The 25377-nt window shown below is 44.2% G+C and overlaps 1 protein-coding gene across 1 annotated transcript; it reads right to left on the bottom strand.

Moving 5' to 3' along the window:
- Positions 1–218: 218 nt before the first annotated feature.
- On the bottom strand, positions 219–1861 carry Cavin3 (caveolae associated protein 3). The gene is made up of 2 exons (XM_021168657.2): positions 1402–1861; positions 219–833 (listed from the first exon to the last, which is right to left on the bottom strand). The coding sequence occupies exons 1-2, from the start codon at positions 1783–1785 to the stop codon at positions 435–437; spliced, it is 783 nt and encodes a 260-aa protein (XP_021024316.1). The 5' UTR covers positions 1786–1861; the 3' UTR covers positions 219–434.
- Positions 1862–25377: the final 23516 nt, after the last annotated feature.

Genomic DNA, 25377 nt, shown 5'->3' on the forward strand with positions numbered 1-25377 from the left:
GGCGTTTTCATCAAAGAACTGCATACTGCCCCGCCCCAGGCCGGCCCCAAAGTTGTACTTATGTGTCCCCAAGAGGAATGTGTTTAAGCAGTAAGTGGCCAATATTTCTCCGTGCCCAATGGAGGACCCAGGATTCAGTGAAAAGTGAGAACGTTTGTCATTCAGCCCATTCCTTCCCCAAGCCATGCTCATTCTTCCCCTTTCTCATTGAGTCTGGGTTAAAGAAAATTACTTTTATTGGTGGTAAACCTAAATTAGGCTGAAAGCTCCTCTTTCAGAGGACACAGGGTTCAGACTGGAAAGCCAGGAAGGAAGCATTGGAGCTGGGCAGTGGATGCAGGATTCTCTCCTTATTTGGATGTAAGTGCTGCACTCTATAAGTACTTATTTTGGGACAAGGCTTAAGCACGGAATGGGGCAGGCAGCCCCAACGATCAGGCTGCGCTCTCTATTTGAAGCACGGGTCTCTCAGGATCTTCCTTGGTAGGTTGAGGAGGTTCTGGCTCCAGGGCAGTCTGGAGCTCGGACTCCATTTCAGGCTGAGCTGCAGGCTGGCCTTCTGATGGGCCTTCAGAGCTCCGGACAGGCCCTACGCGTGGCGGCTTGACTGGTGTGGGCTGTGCTGCTTTACGACTGGAAAGAGCCCTTTTCAGGCTTTGAACTTTCTGTAAGCCAGTGCGGCGCAGCCGCTGAGCCCTGGACTCCACTGGCTCCTCGTCAGAACTCTCTTCAACTTCATCCTCTGGCTGCTCTGGGCCCAGCACCACCTGGTCCTCTGGGCCCAAGAGCTCTGGGGCTTTCTGGAAGGCGCGGGCTGGGATTTCAGTCTCCTCCTAAATGTGATGACACAACTTTTGATTCTCTGATTTGGCCCTGGCACTTAGCCAGGACCAGCCTGAAACTCTCTTTCCCGCCCGCCCGCCGTTACACCAAGGAAAGCTACTCCACCCTTTGCATCTGCACTAGGAATTGGGGCCAAAAGAGAGGAATGGGAAGATGGGGGGTGGGGAGGACGGAGGAGCAGAGGGATGAGCAAAGAGGGGGAGAGTGGACCTTGCAAGTTTGCAAAGTGGATGAAACCGTGTAGAGTATAACAGCTGTATGGGCGCTTGGAGGAGGCAGAGTTAACACCTAACAGTTAGTTCCATGTGGGTGGGACTGACCAAATCCGCAGACTGGCCTGAGTTAGGGAGGGCGTGGGTTGGCCAGGCTGGGAGTGAGAGGGGGCATAAGGCCGCGTTGTGAGAAAGTGGGTGCGGCTCTGAGAGTCTTCCACAACTGAGGGCAGCACGCTGGGTCAGGAATGTGGAGATGGGACGGGTGGGTGGCAGGAGTCCTTCCCTCGGTGGTAACCTAGAGGTGAGGGTTGGGGGCGGGGGAGGGATGCCTGAGGTCACTGACCTTGAAGAGCAGGACGTGCAGCTTCCCGCGCGCCACCAGCAGCCCATGGTTGGCCTCCAACCGCTGCACCTGAGCGGCGCGACGCACGGCCCGCTCCTGGGCTGCGTCGGCGTGCGAGCCCACGCGCTCCGCCTTGGCCAGCAGCTGCGTCAGTGTGTTGCTGGTGGTGTCGTGGCTGCGACTCAGCGCGCCCAGGCCACTCTGGATGCGGCGCACGGAGCCGGCCAGGCCGCCCTGCCTCTCAGCCAGGCCGCCCTGCCGCTCCCGCAGCGCCTCCAGCATGGTGGCCAATTTCTCCAGCAAGGTCACCACGGTGACTGCGTGCACCGGACCCCCAGCCGGCGTCTCGGGCACAGGTCCGGGCTCCAGTGCGCTCTCCCCCATGATCCCTGACCACCGGGCCTGCTCTCCCTGAGACCGATGGCTGCGATCTGGGCTGGGGCTGCCTTTCCCCGCCTCCTCCCCCAGTTCAGGCCGTGACTCAGCCGGGCGGGAGTTGGCATCTTCCGCGGTGGGAAAAGGAGGAGGCCAAGCAAGGGGGCGGAATGTCCAAAGGGGGCTCTTTCGAAGGCTCCGCCCCGGGATCTGCGAGGAAGACAGTGCTGCCCAGAGGCACCTCTTTTCTGAGTTTGTGCTCCTTTTCCCCCCATCTTCCTGGTGGGCTTCTTTCAGGCCTGTGTTCTTCACAGCAAAGGGCAAACCACTGAAAATTTCATTTATCTATCTAGTGATCAGAGAAGGGGGTGGGGGTGGAAAGCAGGGGTGTTAAAGGCATAGCCTAAGCCGTCAAAGCTGCTGAGCCCCAACGCTGGGCGCTGGGCGGAGGCCTCTAAAGTTTGGAATGTTCTGCCTCAGACCCAGGACTGCCTAGGCCCAAGGCAGGGCTTTGTGTCTAGGCAGGCTGGGCGGGGCATCCTCTGATATTTTCCATGTTTAGCCTCTGGCTTCGTTTATTGCTATTTCTTCCTACTGGACTGCGTTGTTCTTCTTTGGATTCCTGAAGGATAGCTCAATCATGAGTTAGAATAAGTACTGCTTTGTCCGTTTTAATGGTTGTGGTTCCTGCCTAATGCCTTCAATCCCGTCTCCGAAATTGGTGAGTGTGAGGATTTGAAATGCTGCAGTAGCCAGATATGGTGGTACATATTGAGGTAGGCAAATCACCAATTGGAGACCATGATGAAATACATAGTGAGTTTTAGAGTGGAAAATCACTACATAAAGGTTGATTCCTGAGTTCTGGTTGTGAAAAGTTTGTTTTTATGTTAGAGTTTGATTTGCTCATCTTGGACCCGATATTAGCAGAGCCATCTGAGCCTGACAAAAGAACACAAAGAGTTTGAGCAGGGTTTCATGTAGTTCAAGGAGGCCCTGAACTCACTGCTCAGCCAAGGATGATCTTGAATGTCTGTTCTTGCTTCTGCCACCCAACGGCTGAGATAATAGTTGTGTGCCACCAAGCTTACTTTATGCCGGTGCTGGAAATCCAACTCAGGGTCCTATGCACGCTGGTCAACAACTTCAACGGAGCTACATCTCCGACCCTGTTTCAGTGTTTTTGAGATAGGGACTCATAGTGTAACCCAGGTCTCAAACTCAAAATCTTCCTGTCTCAGACACCTGAGTGTTGAAGTTATATGTGTTCATTGACTGCCCCATTAGTTGGCTGAAAAGGCACAGCGTTAAGGATCAAACCCAAACCCTCAAACATGCTAGACAAATATTCTGCCACTAAGCCATACCCCAGCCCAACAACTTGGAAATCTTTTAGATTTTATTTATTTATTTATTTATTTATTTATTTATGTATAAATGTGTGTGCATGAATGTGTGCATGTGCATATGCAAAGACCTATGGATATCAGAAGGTGTCAGATCCCCTCAAACTGTGGTTATTGGCCACTCTGAGGTATCCAATGTGGGTGCTAAAAATAGGATTCCTGTCCTATGTAAGAGCCTCAAGAACTCTTATTGGCTGAGCTATCTCTCCAGCTTAGACACACAATTGTCTTGGGTCGTCCAAAAGACTACATACATGAATAAGGTTGAGAAAAGCTTTAGTGACCAATTCTACCCAACCAGACATCATGGTCCGTTCTAGCTGTAGATGTTCAAAGATGTGAGGCCTATCACCATCCATCACAAAGTTCGTGGCTGGCACTCTTAAAACCACAGTCAGGTTAAAATGAACTTGGTTATACACCTGTAATCCTGGAACTAAGAATGGCACATCTGAAAGATTAAGACTCTCCCTGGTTACACAGGGAGATGGAAATGGCATAGCAAGTATAAGTAATGGAGGTTTTACATGGCACAGACATTCAAAGGGAAACTGTTATATGCTTAAGTTAATGAAGACTGGAGAGCTACACAGAAATGGGGTTAGACAAAGGGGTGTGGTCTGACTAAAGTAGATGAGAGGGGACCCAGCAAGGTCTGTCTGCCCAAGTTCTTTGTCAACTCTCTGTACAGCCATTCTCCTAGGTAAGGAGCAGAGTTCCCCTACAAGATAATTGAAGAAAAAGAGTGATTTTTCTAATTTCTTATGTTTTTTTTAGCATTTTTACAAATATTTAGTGTATGGGTGTGGGTATGTGCATATGAGTGCAGGTGCCCACAGAGCCAACAGCATTAGCTCCTATTGGAGGTGAAGTTACAGGTGGTTGTGAGCAACCCTGTATGGGTTCTGGCATAGAACCTGGGTCCCCTGGAAGAACAACAAATACTCTTAACTACTGAGTCATCTTCCCAACCCCTAATTGCTGTGATTTACTTTTAAAAAGAATTGTGGTAGAAGCAGGCGGGTCTTTGTAACGGGAGGTTCTGATACTAAGCTCTAGTTTCCTAATTGGTTCTTCATTTGTCAATAAAGAAGGCCAGGGCCCAATTGCTGGGCAGAAGGTACAAGTGGGACTTCCAGGTCCCAGGAGGAAAAGGCAGACACAAGGAAGGAGAGGGGCTTTTTTAGCTATGCTTTGGAGGTTTGGATGTAAGAGGACACTGCAATCATGAAGGCCTCAGGGAGAACTAGGGCCTATGGCCTTCTCTACAGGCAGATGGCCAAGGAGATTAGTGGGGTACAAGCAACTAAGTTCAGGGTAGGAGAAGAAATGGAGATATAAGTTGGAAAGGGCATGCCTTTCCAGGCAGGAGAAATCTGTGCCCAGCAATTGTGCCTAGCTAGCAAGTTCCAAAATAATAAAATGCAAAGGTGGTAGGAAAGAAAAGTCTGGTCAGTGCTGGTGGTGCTGATTGGGTGGAACAAAGGGGAGCCAGGAGGGGCCAGAGCCTGGGCAGCAGCTCCCAGGCAAAGGCAGTAGCTGTAGTGTGCTTTTAAAATTACAAGCAACAGGTCTCTGTGAGTTCAAGGTCTGGTCTACATAGTGAATTCCAGGACACCCAGGGCTACAGGGAAACCCTGTCTCAAAAAAAGGAGGGGGAAGGGGGAAGAAATCGAATTGTGGCTTCTGTGAATTGCTCTGGGAAACAGCTGGCAGGAGACCAAAGGCCATGAGAAGATCAGTGAGGACATCCATTCTCCTTCAGGTCAAATGCATTGAAATACAGTGCTTTGTGGCATCATTTTCTGAGTCCCAACATGACCCTTTGGCCATATAAATAAGAAAAAAAGAAAAACAAATTGAGGTATCTGTACATTTCTCCTTCTCTCACCATGGTGATTTATAGGCATAGGCAAGCAGCCAGGGACATCCCCCCCCCCTACACAAAAAAATACTCTGTATTTTCAACTAAGACAAATGCTTCTGCAACTAAGAGTCATACTCCCTTTGAGTAGAGAGTCAAGCTTGCTGCTAGATTAGTGTTTCACTAGTAGGCTCTGGGTTGTTCATAAACTGGAATTCTTTGTCTCACATACCAATACATGCTTAACGTTTCTGATCATCAGATGGAACAAAATCTTAGGGAAAATGCAAGATATCTAAATGAGTACTTTATACAAGAAGCAGCCTTTGGGGCTGGAGAGTTGGCTTGGAACTTAAGAGCACTTGTTGCTGTTGCAAATGACCCAGGTTCAATCCTCAGCACTGACAGGGTAGCTCACAACAATCTGTAACTGCAGACACAGGGAAGCTGAGGCCTTCTTCTGACTACCATGGGCACAAGACACACATACACACATCCAGGCAAAGCACCAATGTATATCAAAGAACAAAACAAATTTCAGAAGAAAATTCAAGAAATGTCCTCGGTCCTACACATCAATTTCAGACAGCCAGAGCTAGCTAATCATTCTTCAGGGACTTAACCCTTGGGTTGGTTGTCATAGTGGAAGCCACCAAACCTGAACTGAAACTAAGGGCCAAAATGAACTTTTTGCCTTCCTTAGGTGTTTGGTCACAGCAAAGGATAGCTAATACAGACACCGTTGCCTGTATATTTGCCAGTGACAAAGATTTTCCCTTTTATCTTGGCTACGTTTCTCATGCTGTGACAGAACACCATAATCAAGGCAACTTATAGAAGAAAGCACTTAATGTGAGGTCTACAGCTCCAGAAAGTTAGAGTCTATGATCGACATCATGGGGAGCAGGAAAAAGGCAGGCAGGCATGGTCTAGAACAGTAACACAGAACTTACATCTTGATCCACAAGCATGAGGCAGAAAGAACCAACTGGGAATTGTGTGGACTTTTTGAAACCTCAAAGCCTTACTCTCAGTGACACATACCTCCTCCAACAGAGCCACACCTCCTAGTCCTACCCAAATAGTTCCACCCACTGGGGACCAAGCATTCATATATATATAAGTGTATGGGGTCCATTTCTATTCAAACCATAAGACGTTGGTCTTATGAACCAAATACTGTTGCTGCTGTTGTTGTTACTGCTGCTATTGTTCCTTTTCATTTCACTGATGCACTTTCAAGTGCCTGTGGTAGAGTCCTGCTAGGTATAGGGAAATACAAGCTTTATTTTATCTTGAATACTGCTGGTCATTTTTGTTTTTCTCATTGGAGCATCTCTTATGTTTTCTGTTTAAAAAATGAGATGATAGGTTTCTGCACTAAGTTAACAGCTTGCCTTTCAAGTCCTCTCCTATTTGCCATACATCTTGAGAATTATCTGCTCTGGAGTTGTAGAACAGACACAAACTCAAGTTTGGCTAAAAGATCAAGAGACCATGCCCATTCCCGTGCATCTATCTCTCCCAGAGAGAGTAGACCAGAGACCCAGAACACCCAGTTCATGGAAGGAAAGCCCCAGCCACTGTTTGATAGACAGCTGACTTCCTACTGTGGAATGATTTGAGAATTGTTACTATTCTTTTACTGGGAACTCCAGTAAGAGTTTCCAGGGACCTGAGCTAAAGCAGACTTGTTGCCAGCCTACAAATTGAAAGGGGTGATTCATGCCATATGCTAAGCAAGCATCTGGGGGGTAGGCGTGTTATTTAGACCACGGTTTCACTCTCAGTTGTGAAATGATATCGGAGGTGTTTGGTGGTTATTTTAAACTGCTCTAACAGTGGAAATGAAACAAGTGGAGATACGACTCTAACTAAACTTTCCTCTGCTCCATCACAATGTCTGAATATGTAATTTTGCTGGTCAGTGATGTAAATGTTCTTTATTCTTTCCCATACTAAATATCACACTTTTTAAAAGAGAAGTATTTCATTGTCCTATAAAATAAAATGACTAATGTTGTTTTATTTGTTTGCTAAAAGAAAAAAAATGACATGGAATGAGTGTCAGTGGACAGGTACTTCCTTCCAGCCTTTGTCCTGTGCATCCTGTCTACGGAAGGGGTAAGGCCATGCCACACAATAAGGGGCTCAGTGCCCCTCGAAGTTTAAATACCCATGAGTTTGGGAAATCAGGAAAAAGGAATTTTCACTGGTTCCAGGATTTAAACCAGGAACTAAATCAAATGGATAAACCCTGGGGTGTTATACTGTGACTGAGAGACCCAGGAATGTCTTCAATGGCAAGAATCAGGCACATTGCTCACTCAAAAGACTGGTGGTTTGTTCTTTCTTTTTTTCCAATATTTATAGACTGAATATTACCTCTTAGAGAGATATGCATGAGTCCTAACCCTCAATACCTGTGAGTGTGACCTTATTTGGATTCTGGGCATTTGCAGATAAAGTTAATGCTCTTGAGATGAGATCACCTTGAACTAATGTAGGCCCCTAGACTGCTGTCTTTATAAGGGAAGATGCAGGGGCTCAGACAAGAAGAAGATGTGAAGGCTGAGGCAGATACTCAGCATCAGCCACAATGGTCGGTACTACACATTAGGAGGTTCAGGCAGGCACAAGCCAAGGCCTGACAGCCAGTGCCACCACACATTATGAGAAGCACATGATATATATATATATATATATATATATATATATATATATATATATATATATACATTGTCCTGCTCAGCTTTCTGGGGCATCTGATGCTGCTGACACTGATTCTGTACATCTGCCCTCCAGGACTATGAAAAGAATGATTTGGGGAAATGTTTTAATGATTCTTTCCTTTTCATCTTTCTTTTTTCTTCCTTTCTTTTATTATTTTATTTATATTTTTAATTACTATTTTTTAGAAAGAGTCTCATGGGGTCAAGACTAGCTTTGGCCTTAAATTTTCTGTGTAGATCTTCTGATCTTCTTGAATAGTGGAATTATAGCTGTGCACCAACATGCTCAGTTCCCCACTATTCCCCACTATCCCCCACTATCCCCTCCCCCCATACTGAGGAAGAAACCCATGACCTAGAGAATTCTGGAAAGCATTCTGCCATGGAAATACATTCCTAACCCCACATTTCTGTTGTTCTAAGTCAGGTACATTTACAATAGCTGGATACAGCAGTCTTAGGAAACTAATAGACATAGAGGCAGCCCCTAAAAGCACCAGGGCATGAAAAAAAACACATTGTAACAGCAGGTAATCAGTTTGGAGGGAGGAGTGTTGATCACTGTGGTCATTTGGGTTTGCTTTGCTTTCAGAAATGGCTTCTTTTCCATCTTGCTTAAGTGTCTGCAGGGCAGCTTCCTATCGTGAAGTAGTGTCCCTATGCACTGGCCTGAGCAGGCAAAACTGCAGACCTAGCTTCTGTGGCTGGGAACTTCTGGAAGTAGGTGTCCTTGCTTTCCTTGGGGAGAGGTCCTGTTCCATCTGGAAATCAAGATTGTTGGTACTACCTACCTGAATCCCCACTGTAGAGTCTAAAAGCATTCTTCTCCTTGAGTTGTAGGGCAACGAGGGTTCTAGACATTTTTTTGTGTGTGTAAGAGTTTCCCTTTAGGGGCTGGTGAGATGGCTCAGTGGGTAAGAGCACCCGACTGCTCTTCCGAAGGTCCAGAGTTCAAATCCCAGCAACCACATGGTGGCTCACAACCATCCACAACGAGATCTGGCGCCCTCTTCTGGAGTGTCTGAGGACAGCTACAGTGTACTTACATATAACAAATAAATAAATCTTTAAAAAAAAAAAGAGTTTCCCTTTAAGAATGGGAATGGGTGGGTAGGGAAGTGGGGGGGGGGNATGGGGGACTTTTGGGATAGTACTGGAAATGTAATTGAGGAAAATACGTAATAAAAATAAATAAATTATATCAAGAAAATTTTAAAAAAAAGAGTTTCCCTTTAAGTTACTATAGGAATCCATAGCAAAGTTTAGATCCCTCCCTGGGTAGTAAAAGAAGGCAAGGTGGATCATTTACCCAAAGCATACAGTGTGCTTCAGAGTATTGCCTCCCAAAGATGAGTTGTCAGGAGGCCAGAGCTTCAGAAAATATACTTGCTACTAGAACCAGTCACAGGAGTGTAGGAGTTGGGACATTCCATAAAAACAAAAAACCTAAATTCCATTAGTGAATAGACTCTACTGAGCCCTCTTCTATAGAGGAATTCAAAGCATCCTGGCATCAGAGAATTGTGGACAAGATGAGGACTCCCACTTTAGACAAATCACTAAGAAGCATCTGACAAATAGCAGCCCTCCACCTGACATTTCTCAGCTGCACTCTGATTCAAGTATTAACCCTACCACCAGCACTAGTGACAGAGCAGACCAGGAGGGAGCCCCGTGAACTGAGAACAAAGAACTGAAGGCAGGCTTGAACAAGATGCTGTAGGCAGTGGGTCCCAATAAATTAAGACTTAACTAAGGACATTGTGAGCCGCTGGACCACTCTCACTTGTGCTTCCATGTCCTCTGATCCATCCCTCTCAGGAGTCCAGAATTGGCAGGATCCTGGTCAGGCTGTGAGTGAGTTGGGGGGTGAGGTGGGGGGAAGGAAAGGCCTTCTCCAAGCTCTTTTAGGCAAAGGCCTTCTTCGATGATCTTCAATGAAACAGCTCTCGGAGACAATATTAGCTTGTGCATATGCCTCTATTTTGGGTGGGCTTATACATATATACTTTATTAAGGGTGAATCAGATATTATAGTTTTGGGGAAGGGGGTAAGAATATCCAGGGTAGGCAATTTGGCTGAAAAAAAGCTAAGGTACTGAGATGCCTCATTAGCATGGAGAGGCACTCTAGGAATCTCAGGTGCAGAGGGCTACATGAGGTTCCTCAGGTAGGTGTTGTGGGTTCCAGGATCCCCCAGGTAGAGAAGAGTAAGTCTAGATGACAAAGGGAGTCCACCATTTTGCACTGAGCTCAGGGCCTTCCAGTATTGTCAACTTTGACTTTAGCATCAGGGTTTCCTGACACTCACTGTTTCATCTTACCACATTCTCCTGTGTATTGATAACTAGACACAAAGAAGGTTAAGTCATTCACAAGTTACCTAGTATCTATATCTGGGAAGTAATATGACTTATGTAGCTAGCACTAGTTGGGAATAGTAGCACACTTCTGTAATCCTAGTACTTGTGATGCTGAAACACGCAGAGTGCCATGAAAGAGTCTAGCGTGAGCTACATAGTGAAAACCAGGCCAGCCAGGATGTTGAGGAGCACTGTTTCAAGCATACTACGCCTGTTGCCATCTTGAAATCAAAGCAGCTGTGGTTACCCACAGGAGACACTCACAAGATTGGCCCTATTAACATCCCCTCATAGAAATGACTCATGAGGCTCAGAGGACACTTGAGGCTCCTGCCTGAGAATAAATAATTGTTTAATACTTGATTTGAGGGCTACTTTATTTAGCTCCCCATAAGTTGCCCATGTCTGTATAGGTAACCCCAAATAAACTCAAAAAGCTAGATTTGGGTGGAATCGTTTCTTTAGTTTGTCATTGATCTGGGGTGAATAGATGTTTGCTCATGTCTCTCCATGAAAATTCATGCAACATAGAATAACACATGAGTCTATTCAAAAAGCAGAAAACTGAAGTGGTGAGGGAGGGAGGAAGGGAAGGAGGGGAGGAGAGGGGGAAAGAAGGAAGGAAGGAAAGACTGACTCATCTATACTTATATACTATAAAACTTGTACAAAATGGGCTATCAAGATGGCCCCACAGGTAAAGTACTCGGTAAAACTATTGGGTACACAAGCATGACAACTTGAATTTGACCCCATGATGAAAGGAGAAAACCAACTCTCTAAAGTTGTCCTCTTAACTCCACAGACACTCCCTCCCCCCTCTTCTCTCTCTCTCACACACGCATACATCATACATACATGGACACACATACCATACATACATATACACATGCACAACATATCATACATATATGCATACATATACACGCACCACACAAGTAAACTTTCTTGATTTTCAAGACATTGAGGACACCATATATTGTGCTTACGTGGCTCCATCTGAACAGAAAAGCTATAGAGGCAGAAAGACATGATGTCCAGATGGTGCTTTACTTATAAAGGTTACAAAATTGAAATTGTGAATCCCCAAAGAATAGCAACTGCTGTCTGTCTTTAATTTGGGATTTGGACTATCCTGGGGAATCCAGATTAGAGTCCCACCTGCTGAAACTTGGAGGGCCAGGGAAAGCAAACTTGGGTTCTTGTAAGGTTAACCCCAGAAAGACAGAGCAGCTCTGTGGCTGAGATCCCTGGGTAAGTCCAGTGGACTAAGGGAAGACCTATCACTTCTATGCCTCATGGACAGATATCCTATGTTACTGCTGCCTGCCACCAAAATCTCAGATATCACGAACAACAGACAAATGTCCACTTTAACATTGTCCAACACAAAAATAATGCACATAATTTTTAATTTTCTTTTTTGTTGTTTATTTTTGGTTTTTTGAGACAGGGTTTCTCTGTGTAGCACTGGCTGTCCTGGAACTCACTCAGTAGACCAGGCTGGCCTCGAACTCAGAAATTCGCAGCCTCTGCCTCTCAAGTGCTGGGATTAAAGGCGTGTGCCACTACACCCAGCAATTTTTAAATTTCTAGTGTTTAGGTTTAAAAAATAAAAAGAAAGCAAGGAAAGGGTGTCACATGCCTTTAACCCCAACACTTGGGAGGCAGAGGCAGGTGTATCTAAGTTTGAGGCCAGTCTTGGTCTACAGAGAGAATTCCAGGACAGCCAGGGCTACACAAGAAAACCCTGTCTCAAAAATAAACAAATAAATAGAAATAAGTAAGGTTGGACCTAGGAGTGCGTGTCTGCAATCCCAGCACTTGGGAGATGGAGGTAGGAGGATAAGAAGTTCAAAACCACCCTGGGGTACTGTCTCAAAAATACAAGGCAGGTCAGGGAGAAAGGAAAGAAGAAAAGAAAGATAGATGGATGATAGATAGATAGATAGATAGATAGATAGATAGATAGATAGATAGATAGATAGATAGAAGGGAGGTAGAGAGACAAGTGAAATTAATATTAAAATGTTTATTTAACTCAGTATATTCAGAATTTTATTAAATTTTAGATAATCTTACATTTAAAAGTATTAGTTAAGGGGTAAGGCAGTGGTACTCAACCTATGGTTCTCCACCCCTTGGAATCAAAAGCCGTTTCACAAGGGTCACATAATACCATCAAAAAACCACAGAGATTTACATTATGATTCATAACAATAGCAAAATTGCAGTTATGGAGTTGCAACAAAAATAATTCTATGATTGAGGGGTCACCACAACATGAGAAAGTATATTAAAGGGTCACAGCTTTAGGAAGGCTGAGAAGTACTGGGCTAAGGAGATAGCTCTGATAGCAAAGAGAATCTGTGATTCCCCAATATCATGTAAAAATCTAGGTACAGTTGCATGGGCCTATATCCAGGCAGAGAGGAGGTTTCCTGGAGCTTGCTGGCCAGTCTGTCAAGGTAAACTGGTGAGATCCAGGTCCATTGAAACGCTGTCTAAAAGAATGCCTGAAGATGATATCTGATGTCAACTTCTGACCTGTATGCACAGAGAAAAAGAGACAGACACAGACACAGACACACAGACACACAGAAACAGATAGAGACAGAGGCATACAGAAATAGATACAGGACAGAGAGACAAGACAGAGGCAAAGAGTCTATCTGGACTCCTGGTAAAAGAAATCTATATCAATTAACCTAACTAAAGGAATTCTAAGGTACACAATTGAGAGGTATTTTGATTAACATAATCATTTTATGTACTTTCATTTTTCTGTAACCTTTAAATTTTTTTTTAAAAAATGAAATAAGGGCCAGAGAAATGGCATGGCAGTTAAGAGCACTTGCTTGTGGGGCAGTGGACTGTGCCATCAGAAAGAAGAGCTGGTAGGGTTTTAGCAAAAGTTCAGAACTCCAATAAGACTTACAATTGAGAATGCCAGGAGTTTGAACTAGCTCCTGACCAGATTCCTGTCCTGGAGCACATGACCACGACACCCGACTAAGAGGACTATGACAACCGGTCATAATAGCATAGAGCCTAGAGTTCTCCATGCTAATGAGATATCTAGGAGCCCAAAGTGTTTAGCCAATGAGCATCTCTTCCTAGGCATCCCTTCCTGTAAAAGATATTTACTCTCTGGCCCACCCTGAGTAAGTCATATGCATATTCATCTGCCATGAATAAAGCAGTTTGGACAAGCAAGGACTGCCTCCTTCATCAGTGACTGCCAGGGAGAAGGCCTTTGTCATACAGAGCCCAGTCTAAGTCTGTCATTGAAGGCCTCTCTTCCAGCCCCTCGGCACTCCTGGCACTCACTCTGGGAGCTAAGCCTGATCCCCTCTGCCTCTGACTCATCACAGGCCTCCTGCCCTGCCCCATTCCCAGCTCCTCTCTGTCCCCAGCCACAACTGGATGCACAGGAGAATGGGGGTACTCTTTCTCAGCTCTTCACAGTTCCCAGCAGCAGTGTCTGGGCTCACAGGAGTTTGAGAACCACAGCATCTGTCCCAGCCCCCATCCGGAGAAACATGGGCTGGGACCCCTATCTTAGACTGCGTTTTGCCTCCCCTGAGCAACACTTGTAGGTGCTCCAGCACCCCAGCAGCAAGGAAGAAACGCAGCCTACTGCCCCTGTATTTCATCTCCCCATCAGCTTATCTGCACTCGACAACCCAGCGGTGAGGTTGAAATGCAGACCTACACTTAATGCCTATTCAGAGAACCAAGTTTAGTACCCAGCACCAACATGGTGGCTCACAGCTCTCTGTAACTCTCATTCCAGGAACTCCAATGACTTTCTCTGCTCTACAACCACCAGGAATGTGCATACACGCAGGAAAAACACTCATACACATAAAATGAATATAAACTAGTCTTAAAATTAAAAAAATAGTTCGAGGCCAGCCTGGTCTACAAAGTGAGTTCCAAGATAGCCAGGGCTACACAGAGAAACCCTGTCTCAAAAATAAATAAATAAATAAATAAATAAATAAATAAATAAATAAATAAATAAAAAAGGAAAGGAAAGAAAGGGGTTGAAAGGGGCTGGAGAGATGGCTCAGCTGTTAAAATCACTGACTGCTCTTCCAAAGGTCCTGAGTTCAATCCCCAGCAACCACATTGTGGCTTATAACCATTTGGCTTACAACCATCTACAATAGGATCTGATGCCCTCTTCTGGTATGTCTAAAAACAGCTACAGTGTATTCATATAAATATAATAAATAAATCGGGTTTTTTTAAAGAAAATTTTAATTAATATTTTCCAGAACCTATTTTAGAAGAAAAGCCCCATTACCATCCATGTATCCAGTGTTATTTAGTAGTTTAATGAAACTTAAATTTATCTTGCTAATGAATGTTTTTTTTATACAAACAGGTAACATTTTTAATGTTTTATGAAACATTTAATAAACTCCAAAATATCATCTTAATAGATTTTAAGAGTACCCAAGTCAGCCAGGTGTAGTGATACACACCTTTAATCTCAGCATATGGCAGGCAGGGCTGATGGATTTCTGTGAGTTCGAGTCCACCCTGGTCTACAGAGTGAGTTCCAAGACAGCAAGAGCTACATAAGAAGACCCTGTCTTTAAAAAAAAGAAAGAAAAAAAGCCCAGTCTATCAGGCATATCAGACAGTAGTGTACTGTGATTGGGCCTTTTTAGTACATCCCTAAACATTCTTAGCCACATACATGAACATACACAATTCACTTAGGCATAACAAAAGGAATAATTCTAGAGTGCAATAAAAAGGGGGAAAAAGCACTAAGTTTTTTTTCTCTCAGTTATTTGGGGGAATTCTAGGCAGACTGAGCTTTGATTTGACATGGCACAAATGTGACATGAAAGTGATCCTGAGCCGGGTGTGGCAGCGCACGCCTTTAATCCCAGCACTTGGGAGGCAGAGACTCAGGCGGATTTCTGAGTTCGGGGCCAGCCTGGTCTACAGAGTGAGTTCCAGGACAGCCAGAGCTATACAGAGAAACCCTGTCTCGAAAAAAAAAAAAAAAAAAAGAAAGAAAGTGATCATGAACACACATGACAAGATTATATTAGCAAGATAGAAGAGGTTCTACCTGGGGCTAGAGAGATGGTTCAGTTAAGAGCACTGGCTGCTCTTCCAGAGGTCCTGAGTTCAATTCCCAGCAACCACATGGTGTCTCACAACCATCTGTAATGGGATCTGGTGCCCTCTTCTGGTATGTGACTGAAGACAGCTCAGTATACTCATATAAATAAAAATAAATAAATAATATTTTTAAATAAAAGAGGAAGAAGAAGAGGTTCTATCTGCATCTTTGGAGGGAGCAAGGCTAATTCTTGACAAGTCTCTAGACGGCCTTTTGGTTTTCTGACTGCTCTGTGTCATTGGGTACCTTAGTCCTGCAAGGGGGTTGTGTTAGGGGTTGGCATCTTGCTTTTCTGGAAACAGGAACAAACTACCTTGTAGTCCCAGGGATAGGAAAATGTCAGACATGGCTCTGGGTTGGGAGATGGGGTGTTTCAAGTGCCCTGTGGAATGAGGCCTTTCCTTTTGAAGCACTTCTGGCTTCTACCCTTTCAGAGAGGTCTGTTTTTGTTTTGTTTTTCCCATGGAGCTTTTTTTTTGCATGGCTTCTTATCCTGGTAGAGGGCCATGAAGACCTGGATATAAGGCACATCAGCCCATTTGCATAGCTCTTACAAAATAGGCCTGGCTGCAGGATACTGTTATGGTTTAAACTTCCAAGCTTCCGTTTCATTTTTTAATTGAGTCCAGAAGTTGTAACAGTAAATACTAGCCTCATTCCCTTTACATTTTCAGGATTAAACTCATTTAAATATTTATTTTACTTTTGTGTGTGTGTGCATGTGCACATCTACACACACATGTATATACAGATGCCATAGAAGTCAAGGAAGGTCATCATATCCCCCTGAAACTGGTGTTACAGGTGTACAGGTGTTTGTAACCCACCCAACATGGCTATTGGACTACATTGTAGTGTAGAATTCAAGGGAACTAAAGGTAAATTTCTCATGGTGATCCTGAGGAGAAAGATGGAAAGCTGGAGCCCTCTAGGGTGGAGAAAGTTTGTCTACCCCATGTCCACAACATCTAATGGATGCAGCCCATTTATTTACTATCATTGCAACCCAGGTTTATCCAGGCAAGTCTGAGACATATCCACAAAAGAATTACAATTGCTGCTTTGAATCCCGACTCTTAAATTTGTTCTTTCCCTATCTGGGATTTGAGCCATCACTTGCATTGTCTTTCTTCTGGGACTAAAATCTAAAATACGGAGATACAAGCCCCTGCTTCAAGCATAAAGGCCCAAACTACTGTGGCTAGGTTCAGGAAAGAGGCTTGCTCTCATGACTGTCTCTGGGTTTTGTTTTAGACTGCCATTCAAGGTAAAAATACAAATGGAAAAGATTTTCCTCCCTGTGGATCTCACATTCAAGGGAATGCCTTGTTACTGGTGGACTGCATCTTTACTCCCAGGGATATGGCTGCATATGGTGGTCAAGCAGGAAGAGAGAGCAGTTAGCAAGTGGTGGAGCAAAAGTAAGCCAAGTAGGAGAGTATGGAGCAATGTTAACTAGAGCCCAAGAGGGGAAAGATCCTTTGCACCAGCCAGACTTGTGTTCCTTGTTTCCCAGCAAGGGAAATTGATTGGAATTTCCATATAAGGAAATGGGCTCAAACATTTGTCCCAGACAACAGTTGGCTTGGTTTATTGTTTGCTCTGCAGAAGAATCCTGACTAGATCACCAGTTAGGCGCCCTGAAGGCCTTCATATCACATCGGTACGTCAACTTTGAGTCCTAAAGGAGAAATGAGTCTCCTGGGAATGATCTTAGATTCAAGGAGAGAACAAAGGAGAGCTTCCATTGTTACCATCACAGTCCTTGGATTGGAGTGCATTACTTCTGAGTCTACTCACGCTCTCCTGCCAGGACCTGGGAGAGCAAAATGACAGAAGATTGAGAGTAGGCAAGCAATGTTAGTGGCATGAGAAAATCCCAAGCAGCCACATGGGCCCCATTGTCTATTTTTAGCACCATAATGGCTACCCAATATGAGTACCACCATCTTAGTTACCCACATGACTGCCATCTTATTTGGTTGCCCTCTTCCAGTGATGGAGAGACACTTCCATGTATGCATATGCTGGATTTTCCATAGGCATGAGTTGCCTGTGGGACGTGTACATTTTCTGATCTCAGCTGGAATCTGTACAACATCTGTGGGTCTATGTGGGCTTCCCACTTTAAATGTGGACTTTCCCCAACACCTGCCTCCCAGTCTCAAGTGCCAGCTTGGCAGCCTCTAGTCGGTATGCATATTTCTTTGGCCTAACATAAGCTTGGCCAGTGTCCCAGTAGGCCGGTGTAGAAGTCCAGGCATACCATTGGCCCTAGGCCTCAGATACCTTAAATTACAGAAAAGAAAGAAAGAGACAGGGAGAGGTTAAATCTGGTGCCTCCAGGTTACCGTCTGGCCTCCCACGGGGGTTAGCCCACCATTTACAAGTGCTTCAAGGAGGATCAATGATGGAGAGGAAGGAAGGAAGGAAGAAACAAACAGCATAAATCATACAAACTCCTGGCTGGTTCCCTGGCTCCTGCAAGTGTGGTCAGAGAATCTGGAGGGCACCTACTGAGATTTCCAGGTTCTTGGCCCTGAAACACATGGATGGAGATAGAAGAAGCAGTTTATTAAGAAAAAGAAAGGGGCCAATATTACACCTGAATCCCAGCACTTGGAAGACACAGACAGATAGATTTCTCTAAGATCTAGGCCAGCCTTCTCTAAATAGCTAGCAAACTCCAGGCCATGCAGAGCTAAAGTACATAGTACTTAAAGATCTTAGGATTTTCTTACATGTCCTCTGGTGTGTGTGTGTGTGTGTCTGTGTGTCTGTGTGTGTGTGTGTGTGTGTNTGTGTGTGTGTGTGTGTGTGTGTGTGTCTGTGTGTGTGTGTGTGTCTGTGTGTGCTAGAGAGATGCATTTCAGACCTCTCAGATCTATAACAGAAATGGTCAGGAAAGTGACTCCAGAGGTTAATCCAGCTTCTGACCTCAGGTTCAGGGCTATCAAATCCCAAAGCTATTATCAATTGGTGAGATCTGCTCCAGACTACCTGGATAGCAGGAGGTATACACACAGCCTGAGCCTAACTTCCTGCGGCCTACACTGTTCAGCTTCCCAGCCTGTGGTCCTCGGTTTGCCACAACTGTTTCCTGGGACTGTCTGTCATCCAGGAACTGCAGCAGATTAAATCCCAAACCGTGACTCATGGCTTCCCTGTTCTCATACCCTCCGGGTTGTTCAGTTTTAATCAATGCCTTTTCTCCAGAGTGGTGCCTTCCTACTGCCATCTGAGTCATTGAAAATGACAACACAGTTCTCCATCATTGACCTGTGTGTCAGAGGAGTCTTGTCACACCAAAACCCAAACTCACAACTGAGTTTGAGACTTCTGAGGTCTGAGGACTAATTCTGCCGGTAGTAATGTCTGCATCTCTTCCCCAGAGCTGCTTCTGCTTCCCCTCCCCGACCTCCCCACTACCCTGCAGGGAGACTGAAGGCTGGAGCTCCGTTCAACTTGACTAGCTTCCTCTCCACGGCTGTCTCCTACATCCTTTTCTCAACATTTTTCAGCTGTTTGCAACCTGCCGGTGTGCTTCCTTTTTTCTCTTCTTTTTAAAAAAGGATTTATTTGTTTGCATTTATATGAGTGTTATGCCTGCATACATGTGTGTACACCATGTGCACCTGGTCTCCCAGAAGAGAGCTTCTGACCCCTGGAACTGAAGTTCTGAATGGTTGTGAGCCATGATGGGTGCTGGGAACAGAGCCCATGTTATCTGCAAGAGCAGCGAGTACGCTTAATGGCTGAGCCACAACCAGGTCAGGCAGAGGCAGCTCCTAGCCTGCCATCAATCCTGGAATTCTTCCACACTATTCTTGTAAGTATTCTACTGTCCTCTCTAGGGAACATGTAGACCCTAAGTGGTAGCCACTCGCCTAACTTCTAACAGATTTGATGATCAATAAAAGCAATTTGAAGACATTTGTGTAGATTAAATCAATTAGCCCTCACAATCAAATTCCCAGTGAAGGGACAGGGAAACCCAGGTATTAGGCTGCTGGCTGGGATCCCACTGCTGATGAGCAGCACAGATGGATCCAGACCAAGCTCCTTAGAGAAGCCATGCTCCAAAAACATCACAGTGACTTCCACAGCAGCCTGAATCCAGTAACGGCCATTTTCTCAGCTCAGAAGTGCTGTGCCAAGCAAGCATGGTGGCAAATGCCTGTAACCCTGTTCTCAGACACGGAATCACACCTTGTCTTTTTTTTTTTTTTTTTTTTTTTTTTTTTTTTTTTTTTTTTTTTTACACCTTGTCTTAATTAAGGTTACTATCGCCTGGGATGAAACTCCATGACCAAAAGCAACTTGGAAAGGAAAGGGTTTATTTGGCTTACACTTCTCCACATCACGGTTCATCATCAAAGAAAGCCAGGAAAGGAACTCAAACAGGGCGGGGATCTGAAGGCAGGAACTGATGCAGAGACCATGGAGAAATGCTGCTTGCTCTTTGCTCTCTGTGGCTTGCTCAGCCTGCTTTCTTACAGAACATAGGGCCAACTCGCCCAGGGTGTCCCCACCCACAGTGGGCGGGGCTCTCTCACATCTATCACTAATTAAGAAAAACTTCTACAGGCTTGTTGGCAGCTCAATTTTAGGGAAACATTTTCTCAATTGAGGTTCCCATCTCTCAAATGACTCTAGCCTGTGTCAAGTTGACATGAAACTATCCACCACATACCCTGTGTCCCAAATCAGGGCCAGCTGCCCATCATCCTCATAGGCCAGTTAAAAGAGCCTAATTAAAAGTGGAGAGCAGGGCCAGGCGCGGTGGCGCATGCCTTTAATCCCAGCACTTGGGAGGCAGAGGCAGGTGAATTTCTCTAAGTTCGAGGCCAGCCTGATCTACAAAGTGAGTTCCAGGACAGCCAGGGCTATCCAGAGAAACCCTGTCTGGAACCCCCCCCCCCAAAAAAAAAAGTGGAGAGCAGAAAAAAAAGGAGATTTGTTTAATGTGACCACTCAGAGACGAAAGACAAACATTCCAGCAAACCCCTGAGTCCTGAAGAAAGGTCAGAGTTTAACTAGAGAACCAAATATATGCACATCTAAGTAGACAGTCTGATCCTGTAAGGTGGTCTGACGGTAAGTTGTTAGAACTATGTGATGGCTGGCACTTTTTCTTTCTCCTGGCCCCAGCTTCCTGAGGAAATTCCCATTTTGGAGGGTTCCTTGTTTCCAGAGTCTTCAGTGTCAGACTGAGAGCTGCAAGTGTCTCTTCAGGATACCTTTGCCTCTACCAGGCTAGTTCTAAGACCATCTCCTGAGGCAGGAGAATGAGTACTGCAGGTCACTTTCAGCTACACTGTGAGTCCTAGGCCAGGCTGGGCTACATGAGAGCTTGTTTAAAAAGCAAAGAAGAGTGAGAGAAGCTAAGCATTCTCTGCTCACGACTTTCAGTTCAATTCTTTCCACATGCTTTCACTCACTGAAGGAGGCATGAGGACCAGATGGAGAAGGGAGCTACAGTTGTAAGTGGGAGATCCAGGATTGTAGCCCAGTCCAAGATAACTATTATTTCCAATGTAAATTTTATCTGTCAGTATAGCCAATGGACCAGGCAGACTCTGCAGAAAACCAAAAAGTGAGTCAGGAGAGGCATGCATTGTGTGGGCAGGGAAGAGAAGACTCAATGCGAGGCACTCACTGGGTGACCCTAGCATCACTGAGCTCCTCTCATCTCCAGACCACTCTTCATATCACTTCCAAAGAGATGATGGATGGGAAAGAACTTGGTATAACAGTATTGTGACACAGTAATGGAAATATGGATCGTGAAAGTGGAAGGAGACCCTCATTCCCCAAAATGGAGCTTTGTTGGCATTCTTTGAGAAACAGCTAACATTTCCCAAGCAAGCCCCCAGTGGTCAGGTCGTTCCACAGCCTCTGACTCAGCCAAGCTGTAGTACCTTTCTGTAGCTCATACCTCTGAAGATCGAGATGAGGAGGCATGTAGGAGTTCCCTGCCTTGCCCAAAGTCCTCAGACAAGAACACATCCATTATACAGGAGTTCATCCAGAACCAGGAGACAAAAGTTCCAAGATTCTCTCCCAGCCTCTCTTATGTCTAGGGATATCAAAGTCTTCTGACTCTTGAGTCTCCTATATAAAGTTGTGCAGATTTACAGACATCTTTCTGTATACTTTAAACCACCTCTAGATTTTTTTATAATATGACACAATCTAAACACTATGTAAACAGTTGCTATGCAGTATGGTTTAGAGAAGAATAAGAAGAAAATGTCAATATAGAGACTCAACCCTTATAGTTCATGAGTAAGAATGACTCACTCGATAAATTGTTCAGAGGAGTGGTGGAGAGAGACTGAGGTCTGAAATCACAAGAAGCTACAGCCGGATATGCCTACACATCACTTCATTCAAACGCAGTCAGTAGAATTTTCAGCTAAGTGCATGGCCATTCAAGTTTTTATTTTATATTTTTACATTCATGGAACTTCCTGTGACTTTTTTTATAAATATTTTCTCTCAACAGTTGGCTAGCTCTGCAGATGTAAAACTCAAGAATACAGAGAGCCAGCTATTGCACACTGGCAGATACAATCCATCAACTTGATGCAGCGTGACCCATTTTTATAAATTCACCCAAGAGTTTCTTTAGCTCTAAACTGTCTAATATAATACCCAGTAGCTGTGTGTGACTATTTGTTTTCAATTTTAACTTTGTAGAATTAAATAAAACTCTATCTTCAGTCACCCTTCCCACTTTTTTTGGTTTTTAATTGTTTTTGTTGTTTTGTTTTTATTTGGAGATAAGGTCTCAAAGTGAAGCTCTTGGCTGGCCTGAAACTCCCTGTGCAGAGCATGCTGAACTCAAACTCACAGAGATCCACATGCCTCTACCTCTGGAGAAGAAGACTGGAATTAAAGACATGTGTCACCATACCTTACTCACATTATCTACTTTTTAAAGTGCTTAACAGGCTGGGTTTGATGACACATCCCAGCTACTCGGGAGACTGAGGCAAGAGAACTGGAAGTTCAAGGCCAGCCTGGGCAATGTACTGAGATCCTATTTCAAAACTAAGAAATGAAAACTGAGCTGGCGATGTACCTCAGTGGTAGGGAACTTGCCTAAAATAGGCTACAATTCTCCAGCTGAATCCCCAGCTCTGGAAACAAACCAAAAACCAAGTGCTTAATAATTTATATGATAAACAACAGTAAGGGATGGATATGTGCATTTTTATATTCTATATTATAAAGGCACATTAGGGCTGTCAAGATGGCTTAGTAGATAGATACACTTGTTGCAAAGTGAGTTCAATTGACTTCTGGTCGTTGCCCTCAGTGGTTAAGAGCATTTGCTATTTTTGCAGAGGACCAGGTTTTGTTCACAGCACCTACATGGCAGCTCCTAACCAACTGTAACTCCAGTTCCAAGGGATCCAGTGGCCTCTTCTAGCTTTTGAGGGTACTAGACATACATGCAGAAATACATACACTCATAATGTGAAAATAAATAAATCTGAAAACAAGATTTTAATGCAAAAATAAATAAAACAAAAACAGGGCCAGCTAAGAACACAAGAAAGTAACTGGGCATGGTGATGCAAGGCTATAATCCTAGCACATGGGAAGTGGAGGCAGGAGGGTCAGGGTTCCAATGGCATCCTCTGTAAACACACAATTTCTATCAGGTTGGGCTACATGAGACCAAAGATAATGGGGGATTATCTGGCAGCAATTCATAGAAGGGTGAGCCATACAGTATGGTTTAAGATGTGTTTGAATTCTTGGTCCCAGCTGGTAATGCTATTTAGAAAGGTTGAAGAATCTTTAGGAGACATATCCACTCTTAAAAAGTAGGCTACTAGGGTTGGGCCTTGGGGTATTATAACACAGCCTCACTTCCTGTCCACTCCTTATTTCCCAATAGCAGATGCTGGGTGAGCAGCTACCTCCCACTCCTGCTGCCCTGCCCACTATTATGGACTCTATCTAATGGCAGTGTAAGCCAAAATAGACCCTTCCTCCCCTATACTGTTCCTGTCAGACAAATTAGTGACAGCAAAATAAAAGTAACTCCTATACCATGTTTGGTAATGCATGCCTGTAATCTTAACACTCAAGAGGTTGACACAGGAAGATCATGAGTTCAAAGCCAATCTGGAATACATAACGAGACCCTGTCTCTAATTTATTAATTAAAACTTTGGTGCCAAGACCAAGAAGATAGGTCAGTGAATAAAAGTATGAGCCTGACAGTCTGATCTGATCCACAGAACCCACAAAGTAGAAGGAAAAAACAGATTCCCACAAGCTGTCCACACATTACAACATGGTATCCATGTGCTCCCTCCATAAGTAAAGTACAATTCATTTTTTTAATTATTTAAAACATCCAGTGGCAATGAGATAAGAAATTTTTGATTAACTTTAAGTAAAAATCTTTGTGCAGTGGGGTGGAGGGACAGTGTCTTAGTTAGGGTTTTATTGTTGTGAAAAGACCATAACTACAGCAGCTCTTATAAAGGAAAACATTGAATGAGGGCTGGTTTATAGTTTCAGAGCTTTAGTCCATAATCATCACATCATGAAGCATAGTTGCATCCAGGCAGAGGTGGTACTGGAGAAGCCAAGAGTTCCACATCTTAATCTGCAGGGAGCAGAATGGAACTGTGTACCACACTGGCATACCTTGAGCATATATGTGACCTCAAAGCCCTCTACAGTGACATGTTTTATCTAACAAGGTCACACTTACTAATAGTACTACTATTAGTAGCCAAGCCATTTAGTGGCCAAGCATTCAAACACATGAGTCTATGGGGGCCAATTCAAACCACCACAGACAGGTATACCTATAATCCTGCTCTCACAAGATGACAGGATGATCTCTGTTTGGAGCTCTACCTGGATTACATCGTGAATTCAAAAACAAGTGGAACAGCATAGTAGGATTCAGTCTACAAAGGAGGAGCAGGAATGGGGCGATCTTTCCTTTCTTTATATGTTTTATAATCCATTTCATTGTTTTGTATGCGTGCTTGCTTTACCTGCTGGTGTGTTTGTGCACTGTGTATGTTTCTGGTGCTCTCAGAGACCAAAGAGGTTATCAGATTCCCCGAGACTGGAGTTACAGACAATTGTGAGCCATCATGTGGGTGCTGGGAATTTGACCCAAATCCTCTAGAAGAGTAGCCAGTGCCCTTAAGCCACCTTTCTATGACACTTAGAATCCTTTTATCCAGTCCCTGCAGAAGGTAAGTACTGGAATTAACCCAAAACATCCCACTCAGAAAGTCTGAACCTCTGCTAAATTAGCCTATTACTGTGCTAAGGTTTAACCTCAACCAAAAGAGAGATATTTTATCAAAATGTATGGACACACAAAATACCCACAGCTTTCACATCAAAAGAATAAAAGTAGTTTATTCTAGAGCCAAATATGAATGGCCATGGCCTGGGAACACAGATTCAGGTTATCCCAAATACCATGTTCCAATGTGGAAGTAGTTTTAAGAAGTTTTTATAGTAACAGAACAAAGAAAGTTATGAATCAAAGCTTTTTTCAAATACTGGAAATATCAACTTTGACTAACTGGAAATATCAGATGAGTTATGGCAAAGCAAAAAAAAAATCTTTGTTATAAACCTCAGATATTATCCTAATGTGACTCTTAGCCTTTGGATTGGTGGAAGATAGAAGTCTGTTTATACATTCCTAAGGGATTTACCTGAAAGTCTCAAGGATTTTAAGTCATGGTGAGCTTGGCAATAGATGGATATGACGCAGACTAAAGATAACCCAGTCTGATTCCAGTTCCCCACAGTCCATCAACCATCCATCTACAATGTTGAACTCAGTATGGTTTTCGGTTTTTGTTTTTTTTGTTTTTTGTTTTTTGTTTTTCTGGAAACTTCCTTTCACAAATTCATGCCAGCCATTTTTCTCATATTTACTCATATCTCCCCAAATCTTAATTACAATAGACTCTGGTCAAGGATGATTTTTTTTTCTTTTCCTTTCTTTTCTCTTCCCTTCTCTTCCCTTCCCTTCCCTTCCCTTCCCTTCCCTTCCCTTCTCTTCTCTTCTCTTCTCTTCTCTTCT

This window comes from Mus caroli, chromosome 7 (genome assembly GCF_900094665.2).
Source record: "Mus caroli chromosome 7, CAROLI_EIJ_v1.1, whole genome shotgun sequence".
Classification (NCBI taxonomy): domain Eukaryota; kingdom Metazoa; phylum Chordata; class Mammalia; order Rodentia; family Muridae; genus Mus; species Mus caroli.